General features: G+C 41.2%; 1 protein-coding gene across 2 annotated transcripts in view; it reads left to right on the top strand.

Annotated features, from left to right (window-relative positions):
• The first annotated feature begins 6,700 nt into the window (after positions 1–6,700).
• The window catches only part of fam91a1 (family with sequence similarity 91 member A1), a 126,935-nt gene continuing 118,951 nt past the window's right edge, over positions 6,701–14,684 (top strand). For both annotated transcript variants that reach the window (XM_034000966.3, XM_034000965.3), the window contains exons 1-2: positions 6,701–6,957; positions 9,347–9,431. In XM_034000966.3, coding sequence (XP_033856857.3) covers positions 6,886–6,957; positions 9,347–9,431 — 157 coding nt within the window. In that variant the 5' untranslated portion in view covers positions 6,701–6,885. The remainder of the gene's footprint in view (positions 6,958–9,346; positions 9,432–14,684) is intronic.

Raw genomic sequence — 14,684 nt, 5'->3', positions numbered from 1 at the left:
GCACCTGTGGCAGCAATTACAGCCATGAGTCTATTTGCATAAGTCTCTACCAGCTTTGCACATCTGGACACTGCAATTTTTGCCCATTCTTCTTTGCAAAATTACTCAAGCTCCATCAAGTTGGATGGGGACCTTTGAACAGCAATTTTCAACTCCTTCCACATATTCTCAATTGGATTGAGGTCCGGGCTTTGACTGGGCCACTCCAGGACATTGACCTTTTTGTTTCTAAGCCACTCCAGTGTGGCTTTGGCTGTATGTTTGGGGTCATTGTCCTGCTGGAAGATTAATCTTCTCCCAAGTCCCAGGTCTCTTGCAGACTTCAGCAGGTTTTCCTCCAGGATTTCTCTGTACTTTGCTGCATCCATTTTGCCCTCTATCTTCACAAGCTTTCCAGGCCCTGACACAGAGAAGCATCCCCATAGCATGATACTGCCACCACCATGCTTCATGGTAGGGATGGTGTTCTCAGGATGATGTGCGGTGTTAGGCTTGCGCCAAACATAGCGCTTAGTGTTGAGGCCAAAAAGCTCTATTTTGGTCTCATCAGACCATAGAATCTTCTTCCACTTGGTCTCAGAGTCACCCACATGCCTTCTGGCAAACTCTAGCCGAAATTTGATGTGAGTTTCTTTCAACAATGGCTTTCTTTTTGCCACTCTCCCATAAAGGCCAGTTTTGTGAAGCACCCGGGCTATTGTTGCCGTATGCACAGTATCTCCCAGCTCAGCCATGGAAGACTGTAACTCCTTTAGAGTTGCCATAGGCCTCTTGGTGTAACTCCTTTAGAGTTGCCATAGGCCTCTAGGTGGCCTCCCTGACTTGTGCCCTTCTCGCCCGGATACTCAGTTTTTGAGGACGGCCTGTCTAGACAGATTCACAGTTGTGCCAAATTAACTATTAAGTTGGTGTTTCAATTTAGTGATGTAGTGTGTGTGTGTGATTAGTACCAGGTAGTGTGGTTATTTGAATAGAGGTTGATTTGCAATTTGTGATTAGTTCCAGGGAGTGTGGTTAATTTTAACTTGAATAGAGGTTGATTTGCAATTGGATTGGTCTCTACACAGCCTCCTGTAGTGGTGTGATCCCACTGAAGTGTGTGAAAATATTGTTTTGGTTTTTTTTATTGTCTCTAGAGCAGTTAGCAGCTGTTGCCAGTTCCCTTGCAAAGTGAGGTTGGAACCTATTTAAGCTGAGTGAATCTACTAGTGGTCCGTCTACAAGTAACCGGTGTCTGAGGCAGATAGGTAAGTTTCTGCTTCAAGTAATTTTAAATTAACTACATTAAGTAACATTGTAAGGTGGTGTTTGAATTAGGTGAGGTAGTGTGTGATTAGTACCAGGTGAGTGTGGTTAAATTAAATAGAAGTTGATTTGCTATTGATTGGTTTCCATACAGTTTAGTTTTTTCTTTTCCCACCCAGTTGTTATATTAATCAGGCAGGCTATTTGTGCGCCAGCATGAAGCACCAGCAAACAAAAGAGCCGGGAGTCTAGCTGTGGGAGTCTACAGGTAACCAGCGCCTGAGGCAAGATAGTTAATTGATCCTGCTCCTAGTAATTTTAAATTAACTATATCGAAGTAACATTATTAAGTTGGTGTTTCAATTTAGCCTCATCTAACCTCATCCTTCTGCCTCTCCCCCCCTCCCGCACACTCTCTGGTGCACTCTGGAACTGTCACACTTCTACTAACAAAGCTGATTTCATCTCTGCCTTTGCCTCCCACCTCTCTCTCGATTTCCTTGCTCTCACTGAAACCTGGCTGTCCCCTGATAACACTGTAACTCCTGCCGCCCTGTCCTCTCTCTACGTTCTGTCCCATACCCCGCATCTCACTGGATGGGGAGGTGGGACTGGTCTTCTCCTCTCTCCCTCCTTACTCTTTTCTGTCCCCTCCAACCTCTCCTCACTCTCTGTTAATACCTTTGAATTTCATGCTGTCCAACTAACCTATCCCTGTGAACTCCTGCTAATTGTACTGTACCATCCCCCTGGACCTCTCGCTCACATTCAAGATGAACTCTACTATCTACTCTCCTCCCTCCCCTCCCTGTCTACCCCAACTGTCCTGTTAGGTGACTTCAATATCCATCTCTCCAACCCCAGCCACTCTGCCGGATTCCTCCCTCTCTTTCACTCCTTCGACTTCTGTCTCTCTCCATCCCCCCCTACCCACAAAGCCTGGACCTCACCTTCTCCAGGGCCTGCTGCCCCTCCACCCTCTCTGTCACCCCCCTGGACCTCTCTGATCACTATTTCATCTCTTTTTCTCTGTCTCTCCCTGCTCCTCCTACCCCCACTGTCACCTCTCGCCGTAACCTCAGTTCTCTCTACCCCTCTGTCCTTGCCTCCACTGCTCACTCTCACCTGCCTCCTATCGACTCCTTTCACAACTCTCTGTTGACTCTGCTACCTCCACCCTCTTCTCCTGCCTCACCTCCTCCCTCGACACCCTCTGTCCCCTCACCTCCCGACCTGCTCGCCCCTCCCCTCCCCTCCCCAACCCTGGCTCTCCTCTGCGCTCCGCTCAGCAAGAATCACACTGCGATCTGTTGAAAAGAAATGGAAGAGAACCAAACTCCCTGCTGCCCTAGACCTCTACCGCACTCTCCTCTACTCTCTCCTCTGCTAAATGTACTTATTTCCAATCTGTAATCCAAGCCTCCACTAACAACCCACGTAAACTATTCTCTACCTTCTCCTCCCTCCTCAACCCTCCCCCCTCCTCCTCCCTCCTCTATCTCTTCTGATGACTTTGCCTCTTTCTTCTCTTTTAAAATCTCAGATATCCGCAAACTCTTTAACACCTCTCCCTCCCCCGCACCCCCTCCCGCTCCAACCCCTACATCCACTGCATCCCCTACTAACTCACCCTCCTTCTCCACCTTCTCTCCCCTCTCAGACTCTGACCTCTCCTCCCTGCTCCAGGGTCACAAACCCACCACGTGTGCCCTGGACCCCCTCCCCACTCACCTCTTTCAAGCTGCTGCTCCTGCTCTACTTCCCTTCATCTCCTCCCTTCTCAACACCTCTCTCCTTCCTGGTCTCTTTCCCTCTGCCTTCAAACAAGCCTCTATCACTCCCCTCCTCAAAAAACCTACCCTCGACCCCACCTCCCTCCAGAGCTACCATCCTGTCTCCCCTTCTACCCCTCCTCTCCAAAACCCTCGAGCGGGCTGTACACCGCCAGCTCTCTGCTTTCTTGTCCAACCACTCTGCTCGACCCTCTCCAATCTGGCTTCCGCTCTGCTCACTCCACTGAAACCGCCCTCCTGTCTGTCACCAACTCACTAAACTCTGCCCGAGCTGCCTCTCTCTCCTCTGTCCTAATTCTCCTCGACCTCTGTGCTGCCTTTGACGCTGTCGATCACTATTCTACTGTCCTCTCTTGCTGACCTGGGAATCTCTGGCACTGCTCTGGCCTGGTTCTCCTCCTACATCTCCAACCGCACTTACCAGGTAACCTGGCGTGAAGCAACCTCCACACCTTGCCCTCTCTCAACAGGAGTCCCCCAAGGGTCAGTCTTGGGTCCTCTCCTGTTCTCTCTCTACACCCGCTTCCTGGGCTCCATCATCGCATCCTATGGTTTCTCATACCATTTCTATGCTGATGATGCTCAGATTTTCCTCTCCTTCCCCACCTCTGACTCCACCATCCCCTCCCGTATCTCTACCTGTCTGTCTGCTATCTCCTCCTGTATGCACTCGCATCACCTCAAACTCAACCTCTCTAAATCTGACCCCCTTTTCTTTCCCTCCTCCTCCTCCCCCTCCTGTGATCTCTCTATCTCCATTCCCCTGGAATCTACCACACTCTCTCCCTCCTCCTCAGCTAAGAACCTCAGAGTCACCCTGGACCCCTGCCTCTCTTATTCCCAGAACATCTCTACTATGGCACGCACTTGCCGATTCTTCCTGAGCAACATACGAAGAATCCGACCCTTCCTCACCAACTATGCTACCCAGCTCCTGGTCCAGGCCCTGGTACTCTCCCGCCTAGACTACTGCAACTCCCTCCTGGCTGGTCTCCCTGCGTCCGCCACCTGTCCGCTCCAGCTCATCCAGAACTCTGCTGCTCGCCTGGTGTTCTCTCTGCCTCGCTTCTCCCATGCAACTCCACTGCTCCGCTCACTCCACTGGCTCCCGATCACCGCTCGCATCCAGTTCAAGACTCTTGTACTAGCCTACAGATGCCTTGACCAGACTGCACCCAGCTACCTCCAGACCCTCATCTCTCCCTACACCCCCACTCGACCTCTCCGCTCCTCCTGCACTAGAAGACTGGCTCTACCTCCTCTCCGCTCCCCTGCCTCCAGAGCCCGCTCCTTCTCCATCCTCGCCCCGCAGTGGTGGAATGATCTTCCTACAGATGTCAGGACTGCCCAGTCCCTGACCACCTTCCGGCGCCTCCTCAAGACTCACCTCTTCAAACAGCACCTGTAGAACTCCTCTTTTTTTTCCCCTCTGGACACTTATCACTCTTCCTTACATGCACTTTATTTGCTCTTATCTGCTCCCTATTTTACTGCATTTAATCCTGTACTTTAGAGTTCTGTAATCTGTCAAGTGTTATTTAATCTGTAGTATTTTGTATTTCATTATATCCTGATGTAACTATCACTGACACTGTTATCTGCTCCGCTACTGAATCGTATTTTGTCATACTTGTACTTGCTAGAACCAAAGTCATTGTATTTATCTTGCTCTTAATTGTATTATTACTTGTACTGTGATTCTTAAAATGTATTTTTGTTTACGACTGTAAGTCCCCCTGGATAAGGGCGTCTGCTAATAAATAAATAAATAATAATAATAATATTCTCTCCATTTCTTAATAATGGACTTTACTGTGCTCCGGGGGATATTCATTGCCTTGGAAATGTTCTTATATCCTACCCGATTGGTGCTTTTGAAGAACCTTATTCCGGATTTGCTTTGAATGTTCCTTCGTCTTCATGATGTTGGTTTTTTTTTTAGGAAATGTACTGACCAACTGTGGGACCTCCCAGAGACAGGTGTATTTAACCTGAAATCATGTGAAACACCTTAATTGCACACAGGTGGACTCCATTCAACTAATTATATGACTTCTAAAGACAATTTGTTGCACCAGAGCTTATTTAGGTGTGTCATAGCAAAGGGGGTGAATGCTTATTGTAATGGCTTCAAAACAATGTTCCTATTAGCCACATCTATTAGACGCCAAAATACTGGTAAGGTATGGTTCCAACTCGTTTCCATTAATCCATCAATGCAATAAACAACTTGAGAGATTTCTTGTTTGCAATGATCACACATTTATTTTACTCACAAAGTCCAGTTTGGTTGTCACATAGTTCCAGGGTTGGATAATGAAGGCATTGACTGTTTCCAGGTCATTAAACATATTCCAGGATGATATTGATGGCAAAATAAACTCAAAAACAGCACAAAACATGGTCTAGCAAAATAGTAAATCAGAGGATATAATAAGAAACAAATAACACGGTAAACACGGATTAAACACAGTTCTATTCACACGGTTAAAAAACTGTAGCTCAACTCGGCGTCTATCTCAGCCACCTGTAGCAAATTAGCGACTGCGCCATATTCCCAGTTAAACACTTAAATAAGGTTCTAAGCAGAAGTAACAAATGGCCAGCAGGTGGCACAATAACCAACATAAAATGGGGTTTCCATAGACATAAACATATTTGCGTTTCCTAATAATATCTACATACATTTCATACACAATTCTAATACATTTTCTTTTATGTCAAAAATGGCTCTTACACTTATGCAATCAATTATTTTCTGTTTTATATTTGTAATTAATTTATAACAATTTGTAGATTTTATTTTTCACTTTGCCATTATGTACTTTTTTGTGTTGATCAGTGGCAAAAACTGATCAACACACACACATTGTGTGTGTGTATGTGTGTGTATGTGTGTGTATATATATATATATATATATATATATATATATATATATATATATATATATATATAATGTGTGTGTGTGTATTTTACTGTACATCGTTCGGTTTAATAAATGCAGGGGGAAAAGTATGGAATAGCCTCTCCAAACTAGACTCATGCGCCGACTATATTAACGCATCTAGTGTGCAAAATCGATTGACTCACGACTTTTTCGGATGACGGATGATAAATGACGGTACAGATCCATTGGGCAAAGCCGTTTAACGTAAACTAAAATTCACAGGGTTGAAAGTTATCCGGGGGTGAGCATTAGGATGTGACACCTGTCGGGTAATTCGGAGTGATTTCTCGTTGGTTAGTGATAACGCTGGGATATTTACAATGGTTACAAATTACCAGAGAGAGAGAGAGAGAAAAATACAGGTCTCTCTCTTGCTAGTCTGTAATTATAAGTAACAATAAAGATGTGTGCAGTGACAGTCCAGATTAGGCAAAAACAAGTTGATTATGCGATTGTTACCTGGTGGAGTGCACCAGCTACCGACACAATCCGGGTGATGCGCAAAAAGTGGATGGCCCCCACACACTTTATTGCAGAACCGCCCCTGTAGATGTAAACAACGTAAATAAATTGAAGAAACACATATACACAGCATTACAAAATCAATTTCAACTGTTACATAGTCATAGATTCGTTCTTAATTGATATTGATGGTTCTTAAATGATCCTTGTTAGCTTCCAATCACATGATATATGGCCGCGGAAGTGACGAAAATGTATGACGATATTTGCACTGCCAATCCAACCAGGAAGTGTTTGTATGTGGGAATACAACTCTCGTTTGGACGCGTATTGATTTTTTTCTTTTTAATTTATGTGTTGTGTAACGGTGGTGCATAGGAATTTTAAAGTAATTCAAACACATTCGACAATTTGCAGACGTATACTTTTATGCTAACATGAATACAGACGTGGAGTTTCACATCAGGCAAAACTACCCTTGGAGCAAGCTGCCAGCGAGTGTCAAACAGGTTGATATATGTTTATTCGCAATTTTGCTCTGTATCATGTTGGAATTAAAAAGTAATATTCTATATAGTTCATCTTAATCAAGTACATGTCCAAAACAGGACAATGGAGTATGTGGATGAAATTAGCAGATTTAGAAATAGTGTTGTGACTTTTTTTAACCTTAGTTCTATGTTGTTGCGCAGTCATACCGAAATTCCAACGAGTTCAGATTTGAAGATGGGTGGTATGAAATGCCTATTTCTGGAAAACTAAGTCATTTGATCTTTTGGTCTGTAAAACTAGAGAGACGCCAGTGTTGAGATCTGCGTATATAACCCTGCTTGCTTTCATCGACATTCACAATCTGTAGCCTATTATGAATAATTTAGTTTCACATACTTTAACTGAAAAATTGTACCAGAGAAGAGTGTTTTAACCTTCATCAATATTTTGATGATGATGATATCTCATTGAAGTTTTGAGTTTGATCAATAGATTAGTACAAAAATGTATTTCTATGAATTGCGTTAAATACATACATACAAAAAAAAAAAAACACCAATGTGTAAGATATAATAAGGCATATGAGAAAACGTTATACATTAAATATTTGATATTATATTGTCAATGCAATAAGGTTTAAGTTTTAGTTTTAGTCTCATCATTTATCCCAGGGCAAAGAACCAACATAACCTTTTATTTATTTATTTTTACAAATTCACCTGCAAGTTGCAGTATTGTATACATGGAGATATTCAGAATATCACAGTCACATTAAACCTTGAGACTATTTTGTGACTTACTGGCTGTCCAGCTGATCTTCAACACATTTTGACTATTACTTTGCTCCTCATTAATCTAGAGATTCAAGTAATAATAGGTCATGGTTTTATTTGTTTAACCTGTACAACTGTTCAGCACAGTTATTTGGGATCAGTCAAGTTATTACAACAAAGTTGACGATCATCCTATAACATTTTTCATCAAGGTCATTACATTGCTTTTTCTGACTGGAGAGTTGACATCGACTAATCATAACATGATCTGGACCCTAAATAAGAAAACATATTGAAAGAGCACAGAAAGTTCACCAGCTTAATAAGGAGCAAAGCAAAATTAAGTAATAAATCAGAGAAATTGTGATGGACCAAATCCTGCAAGCAGTTTAATTCTGTGATATGTTTAGCATTTTTCCACACTCCAGCAAATCGGATCAGGTAATGTGGAAAAGTGAGTGGCGCTTACATGGAATACAGTCGGTGCTCCAATGTGAATGTAAAGTTCTGTCGACACAGTGGAACAAGTTGCAGGTAACACTGCCCTGTAGACACTGCTTAACATGGTTCATGCAACACTGCAACAATCAATTACTGAAGTTTACTGCAAATGTGCAACTTTTTGAACAAAAGAAAGATCTGTGTTCAACTTTTGCTGGGACCAAAGAGTTGCATACTAGTTTATACGATGCAATAAGTTGCATGCAACTTGTTTCCCTCTCTAGATAGGACTTTAAAAAGTTGTGTGCAGTCCTTGCATGCAACTAGTTGCTTCAGTGATGTAACTTGTGATAATTTAACGGTGCAGAATTTGTCCTAGAGTAAATACTGTGCTTTAGGAGTGTTCAATTTCTTTTCTTCTGTTGGATCTCCTGTTCCCAAGGCTGGCACGCCTATTTCTGGATGTGTGTTTCTCTACAGCTACTCCTAAACTCTTCTAAGAACTGGGCCGGACTGCTTCAAAGAGAAAAAATAAGATACTCTGTTTGATCTATCTCGACTGGTTCTGATCTAATATACATTAGTGTTGACTGAAATATTTCAGAGACATTCATGTTGGAAACAAACTGTACATAGCAAAATACATTAATACACTGATGTGACACTTTTCTTGCATGCCCCAGGGATGTATTGTTTTTGTTCACAAAAACGTACTTTTCTGATTATAACTTAAGAACTTTCACACACAATAGTAACTTTCAAATAAAAGATTTAGCGTCGGTGAAAATAACTGACTACATTTATTATTTACCATTTACAGCCACTTAAATACAGTTTTTTTATTCAGTGTGGTAGATGGATATAATGAGCAACTCAGTCTTGGCTCAGAAAGAGACCAGTATTTACTTTCTTGTTATACCGCATGCTTTAGATTGCTCTGCAGCTGCCACTGCTATATTTTTAAGCTGACATTTAAATACTACCCTTATTACTTTAATATCTGTTTGGACTTTCCAACCTGGTCAACTTATATGGACAGTAATGCCCCCCTGATCACAGTTCTAATGTCACAGCTTTAACTTTTTTGATGACAGCTGCATGGAATTTTTTAGAGTATTGATAAGGAAGATCTTCCACCATGAGCTCTATCAGTAACATTATACTTTAACATTTTTTTTTTTTTTATCTTTAGGGCCTTGGTAACTCGCAGCGAGAGTATGAGAAGCATGTACTGCTTTATAGTATCCGCAATCAGTTAAGGTTCAGAAACAATTTGGGTAAGTTTAAAAATGTTTTAGCCTTTAGCCTTAAACAGTATTAAGTATAACCAATAATTCTGTTTTTCATTTCCAAAGACAAACATTGATGTTATGTTTCATATAGTGCTTGTTTTTGGTGTTTTACTATGGGAGAGACCTCACCTAGAATATTGTGTTCAGTTCTGGTCACCTCGTTACAAAAAGGATATGCTCTCGAAAGAGTGCAAAGAAGAGCAACCAGAATTATCCTGGGTTTAAAAGGCATGTCATATGCAGACAGGCTAAAATAATTGAATCTATTCAGTCTTGAACAAAGAAGACTATGTGGTGATCTGATTGAAGCATTCAAAATCCTAAAAGGTACAGACAATGTTGACCCTGGGGAGTTTTTTGACCTGAAAAAAGAAACAAGGACCAGGGGTCACAAATGGAGATTAGATAAAGGGGCATTCAGCACAGAAAATAGGAGGCACTTTTTTACACAGAGAATTGTGATGGTCTGGAACCAACTCCCCAGTAATGTTGTTGAAGCTGACACCCTGGGATCCTTCAAGAAGCTGCTTGATGAGATTCTGGGATCAATAAGCTACTAACAACCAAACAAGCAAGATGGGCTGAATGGCCTCCTCTCGTTTGTAAACTTTCTTATGTTCTTATGTGTGTTACAAAAGTTACTCAAATTGTGACATTTTCTCAATGGTCTCCACAAAGTGGTAATGAACATACGCATACTGGTGCCATATTTACAGATGCTAAATGCAGGGTCAGAGATCATTTTCATTTGGAAAAGTCTGTACGGGGTTGCATGAAAAAGCTAACATTTATTAATAGATGGGCAGGGTTTTTAGAAGCCACAAATGTGTTTAGCAATACAGTCTCCTAATTAGTAATATTACCTAGACTCCCCAGCTCCCGCTCCTAGGTTTTTTTTGTAATGCTAGGGGCTTACAAGATTTAATGACCAGGCACATAGGTAGGTGATCTGAGCCTCGAGTACATAAAATAAGAGAAGCCAGGAAGGGAGTAGGTCTCTCCTTGAGGTCCTGGAACGTAATGATTTAGATTCTGGTATAGTAAGCAAACTTGTTAAATTTGCAGACGACACACAAATAGGAGGAGTTGCAAACACTGTTGTAGCAGCAAAGGTCATTCAAAATGATCTAGACAGCATTCAGAACTGGGCAGACACATGGCAAATGACATTTAATAGAGAAAAGTATAAGGTAGTGCATGCAGGCAATACAAATGCACATTATTGTTATTATTATTATTTATTTATTAGCAAACGCCCTTATCCAGGGTGTCTGCTATCCAAATATCATATGGGAGATACTGAAATTGAAGAAGGAATCTATGAAAAAGACTTAGGAGTTTATGTTGACTCAGAATGTCTTCATCTAGACAATGTGGGGAAGCTATAAAAAAAGGCCAACAAGATGCTCGGATTTATTGTGAAAAGTGTTGAATTTAAATCAAGGGAAGTAATGTTAAAACTCTACAATGCATTAGTAAGACCTCACCTAGAATATTGTGTTCAGTTCTGGTCACCTCGTTACAAAAAGGATATTGCTGCTCTAGAAAGAGTGCAAAGAAGAGCAACCAGAATTACCCCATGTTTAAAAGGCATGTCGTATGCAGACAGGCTAAAAGAACAAAGAAGACTATGCGGTGATCTGATTCAAGCATTCACAATTCTAAAAGGTATTGACAATGTCGACCCAGTGGACTTTTTCAACCTGAAAAAAGAAACAAGGACCAGGGGTCAGAAATGGAGATTAGATAAAGGGGCATTCAGAACAGAAAATAGGAGGCACTTTATTACACAGAGAATTGTGAAGGTCTGGAACCAACTCCCCAGTAATGTTGTTGAAGCTGACACCCTGGGATCCTTCAAGAAGCTGCTTGATGAGATTCTGGGATCAATAAGATGCTACAACCAAAGGAGCAAGATGGGCCGAATGGCCTCCTCTCATTTGTAAACTTTCTATGTTCTTAAAAATGAAAAACAACACTGTACAATTATTGATGGAATAAAATGTTGCAAAAAACATTTTTCAAAACTAGACCTGTGCATTTTTTTATATTTAAAATTGGTATTGAGCATTAAAAAATATATATTTTAACACAAAAACAGTGTTTTCCTAAAACTGAAGTATCAAAAAAGGGGGAGCGACTTTTACGCCAGTGTGACCTGACCTGGCCAGAGACAGACACGACTCGCACAGGTAGGAACTCGGGTGCAAAGCGCACTGCAGTGCTATTTTTATTGACAAGACAAAAATAAATAAAATATTTAAAACACAAAACAACTGCTCACAGAGCAAAAATAGTTATTTAAACCAAAACAAAACCATGAACACCAAAACAAATAACCTCGGTCAGACTGGGCAATTGCATTCCCTGATCCTATACTTTTGTATTTTAGTTTTGTTTCGTTCTCCTCTCTCGCTCCCGTTTTCTCCTCTGAAACACCCACACTTTGAAACATGGAAAACCACAGGACTTTATACTGGTGAGCATCTCCTGTTTAGCGACAAATTAATCAATTAATTATATTGGGAGATGGCCAACTTCTGCACAAGGTTTTGTGGGATGGGGCTTCCCCATCCCTGCAGCCAAACAATTAACAAGACACAGTTTCTCCCCATCATACATCCTAATAATACAAAACAAACACTTTACAACAGTGCTTTGCCCTGCCCCATTTTATAGTGTGCAGGGCTCTCTCCTGCTGTCCTGCCACAGACTTATAAAACTATTTTTACGGTACGTCTTGTATCCAAATCAGAGCTCCAGTTTGTGACTAAGTTTTTGCGGGGTTAGGCACCATTAACCACTTCAACTCCAGATGTAAAAATGAAACCCCTTCCCGGGTACCAGATTTTGAAAATAATAATAATAATAATGTTTTCAAACCTGTAGCTAATTGCTATAAAATGTTAACATATGATAAATAAAACACAAATAAAACTGTGTTTTTCATTAACCCTTTATGCTGCTGTGTACTAAATACCCATATTCAGTATAGAGATAAAAATGTTTGTGTTTCTTTTAACAATGAAAACAAAAACGCTGCTAATAACAATAATAATCAGTAAACAGTAATTATCAAATAAAAACAACATCAAAACGTGTGCCAGTATCGACATACTCTGTGCCATTTATTGAAATGTTTAATACAACAGGACCTGGGATTGCCTTCGCAACCACTGCACGTTTTTCTTTTGTCTTTTCTTTTGTTTTAATTTTAGTAGCAGACCTTGTACCTTTTTTACGGTGTCTGCTTCCCTTGTGTTGGAGGGATAGTCACAAATGCATGTACACAGCTACTTTGCGCAGGCATTGTGATGGATCTGGCTGCTGCATTGCCTGTACCCAGTGCTGTGTTTTGATAGTATTTCGTCACAGCACTGCCATTTCAAACCAAACTGCTTCCCGTTTGCAGCTGGCTTACCTGTAAAGTAGCTGCATGCTCTTCTGTTTGTACAGTTTGTATTGTTCTTGGCTCCACATCCTCTGCCTCATAATCACTGAGTGATAAGTCAGCATCACTGTCGCTGGTATCGATATCCTCTGAACCAATTTTGCTCCCGTTGCTCATTATAGAAAGACCACGTACGTTGCCATGTTTAGCTTTCGCTAAAACCTGTATAAACTATAACTAAACAAGTAAAAATAATAATAAATAAATAAATAATTTAAAACACTATATATATATATATATATATATATATATATATATATATATATATATATACACTTGTAAAAGCTGAATGGCTTCCTGCAATATATCTCAGCCTTCTAAATGCCCAGTTAGATTGGAATCGCTACATGACACGCAATTGGATAAAAATGTCACCTGACCCTCCCCCAACTTTCATTGCACATTCCACAGTACTAGCACTGCTCTAGAGAATGAAACCTGAAACGCTAGACTGAGAAACCGATCATAGAATAGAATGGTAAACTTGACGTACGCAGGTACAGCATGGTACTGTAAGTGGGTTTTCAATTGATGTACGTGCGTAAGTCATGGTGTTGAAGTGGTTAACACAATACATGCTGCTTCAATTTAAAAACTGGTGGTATTATATATAAATGCTATGACTTCGGTCTGTAAAAAAAAAAAAAAAGAAAAAGAAAAAAAATACTTGCTATCACATGTTTTTAACTAAAAGTGAAAAGGACAATAACAATCTGATCGAATACAAATGCCTGGAAGTCCAGAAATGCTGTATTAACATCAGCAGAATACAGATACCCAGTTTCATGCAACATTTGTGATAATAACATGGACCATGAACAGTTGAATTCAAGAAATTTAGAACAAGAACATTGGAATACAAAAATAAAAATACAGTTTGTGTGTTGCACACAAAATCCCCTGAAAACGAAATAAAGAAAATAATTATAACGAAGGGCTGAAATGCAGCAAAAAGGTCAATTAAACATTTTCCCAATATTATTAGATGAACTGAAAAATGTTATTAAGTCAATGCAAAGAGGTAAGACCCCTGGTCTAGATGACCTTCTTATTCATTGTGATGGAAACTGATACGCTTAGGTGCTGGTTGCGAGATTGTAGCCTTGGTTTTCTGAAAGTGCGATTGTCATTGGACAATATTCAGCGTTTGCTTCATATAATCCATTCAGCTGACACGCTGCAGCTTGTGCTTTTTTTTTTTGCTGCCGAAAAGGCTCTCGATGATGGGAATGGGACTACCTGTGGGTAGTTTTAGAACACTTAGCCATAGTTTTATTAGTATGCTGCAGAATCTGTATAATACATGACTTGCTTCAGTGCTAACTGGCAGTAGTCGATCTCTTCCCTTCATTTTGGAAAGGGGGACATGGCAAGCATGTCCGCTGTCACCATTATTTGCTTTGTCTTTGGAGCTTGCACTGGGCACACGAGAACCTACTCAAACTACGGGCAGTACATCTGCCCAGGGTGGAAAAAACTGTCCGGCTGACCTCCTCACAAGGAGGGTCTCAGCACTTCAGAGTGGAGGCAAATCCCGAGGTGGTAGCCTCATTTGGGAGAGGTTCTGGAGAGCAGAGATATCTCTTCCCTCCCAGGATTCAACCCACTGTCCACTCTGGCTCTCCATAATAAGAGATGGGGACCCTGCTGTCTTAGCACACCAGTGGCGAAGGAAACTATTATATGCCTTCCTACTGCTTGCCTTGCTCCCGCTGTGTGTGGAGAAAATCAGGCATCTGGTCAAGGTGCTCCTTATAGGCCCAGGAAACTATGGTCTAAACCGTAAT

This window comes from Acipenser ruthenus, chromosome 4, assembly GCF_902713425.1.
Source record: "Acipenser ruthenus chromosome 4, fAciRut3.2 maternal haplotype, whole genome shotgun sequence".
NCBI lineage: Eukaryota > Metazoa > Chordata > Actinopteri > Acipenseriformes > Acipenseridae > Acipenser > Acipenser ruthenus.
This window is presented reverse-complemented; position numbering and strand designations above follow the sequence as displayed.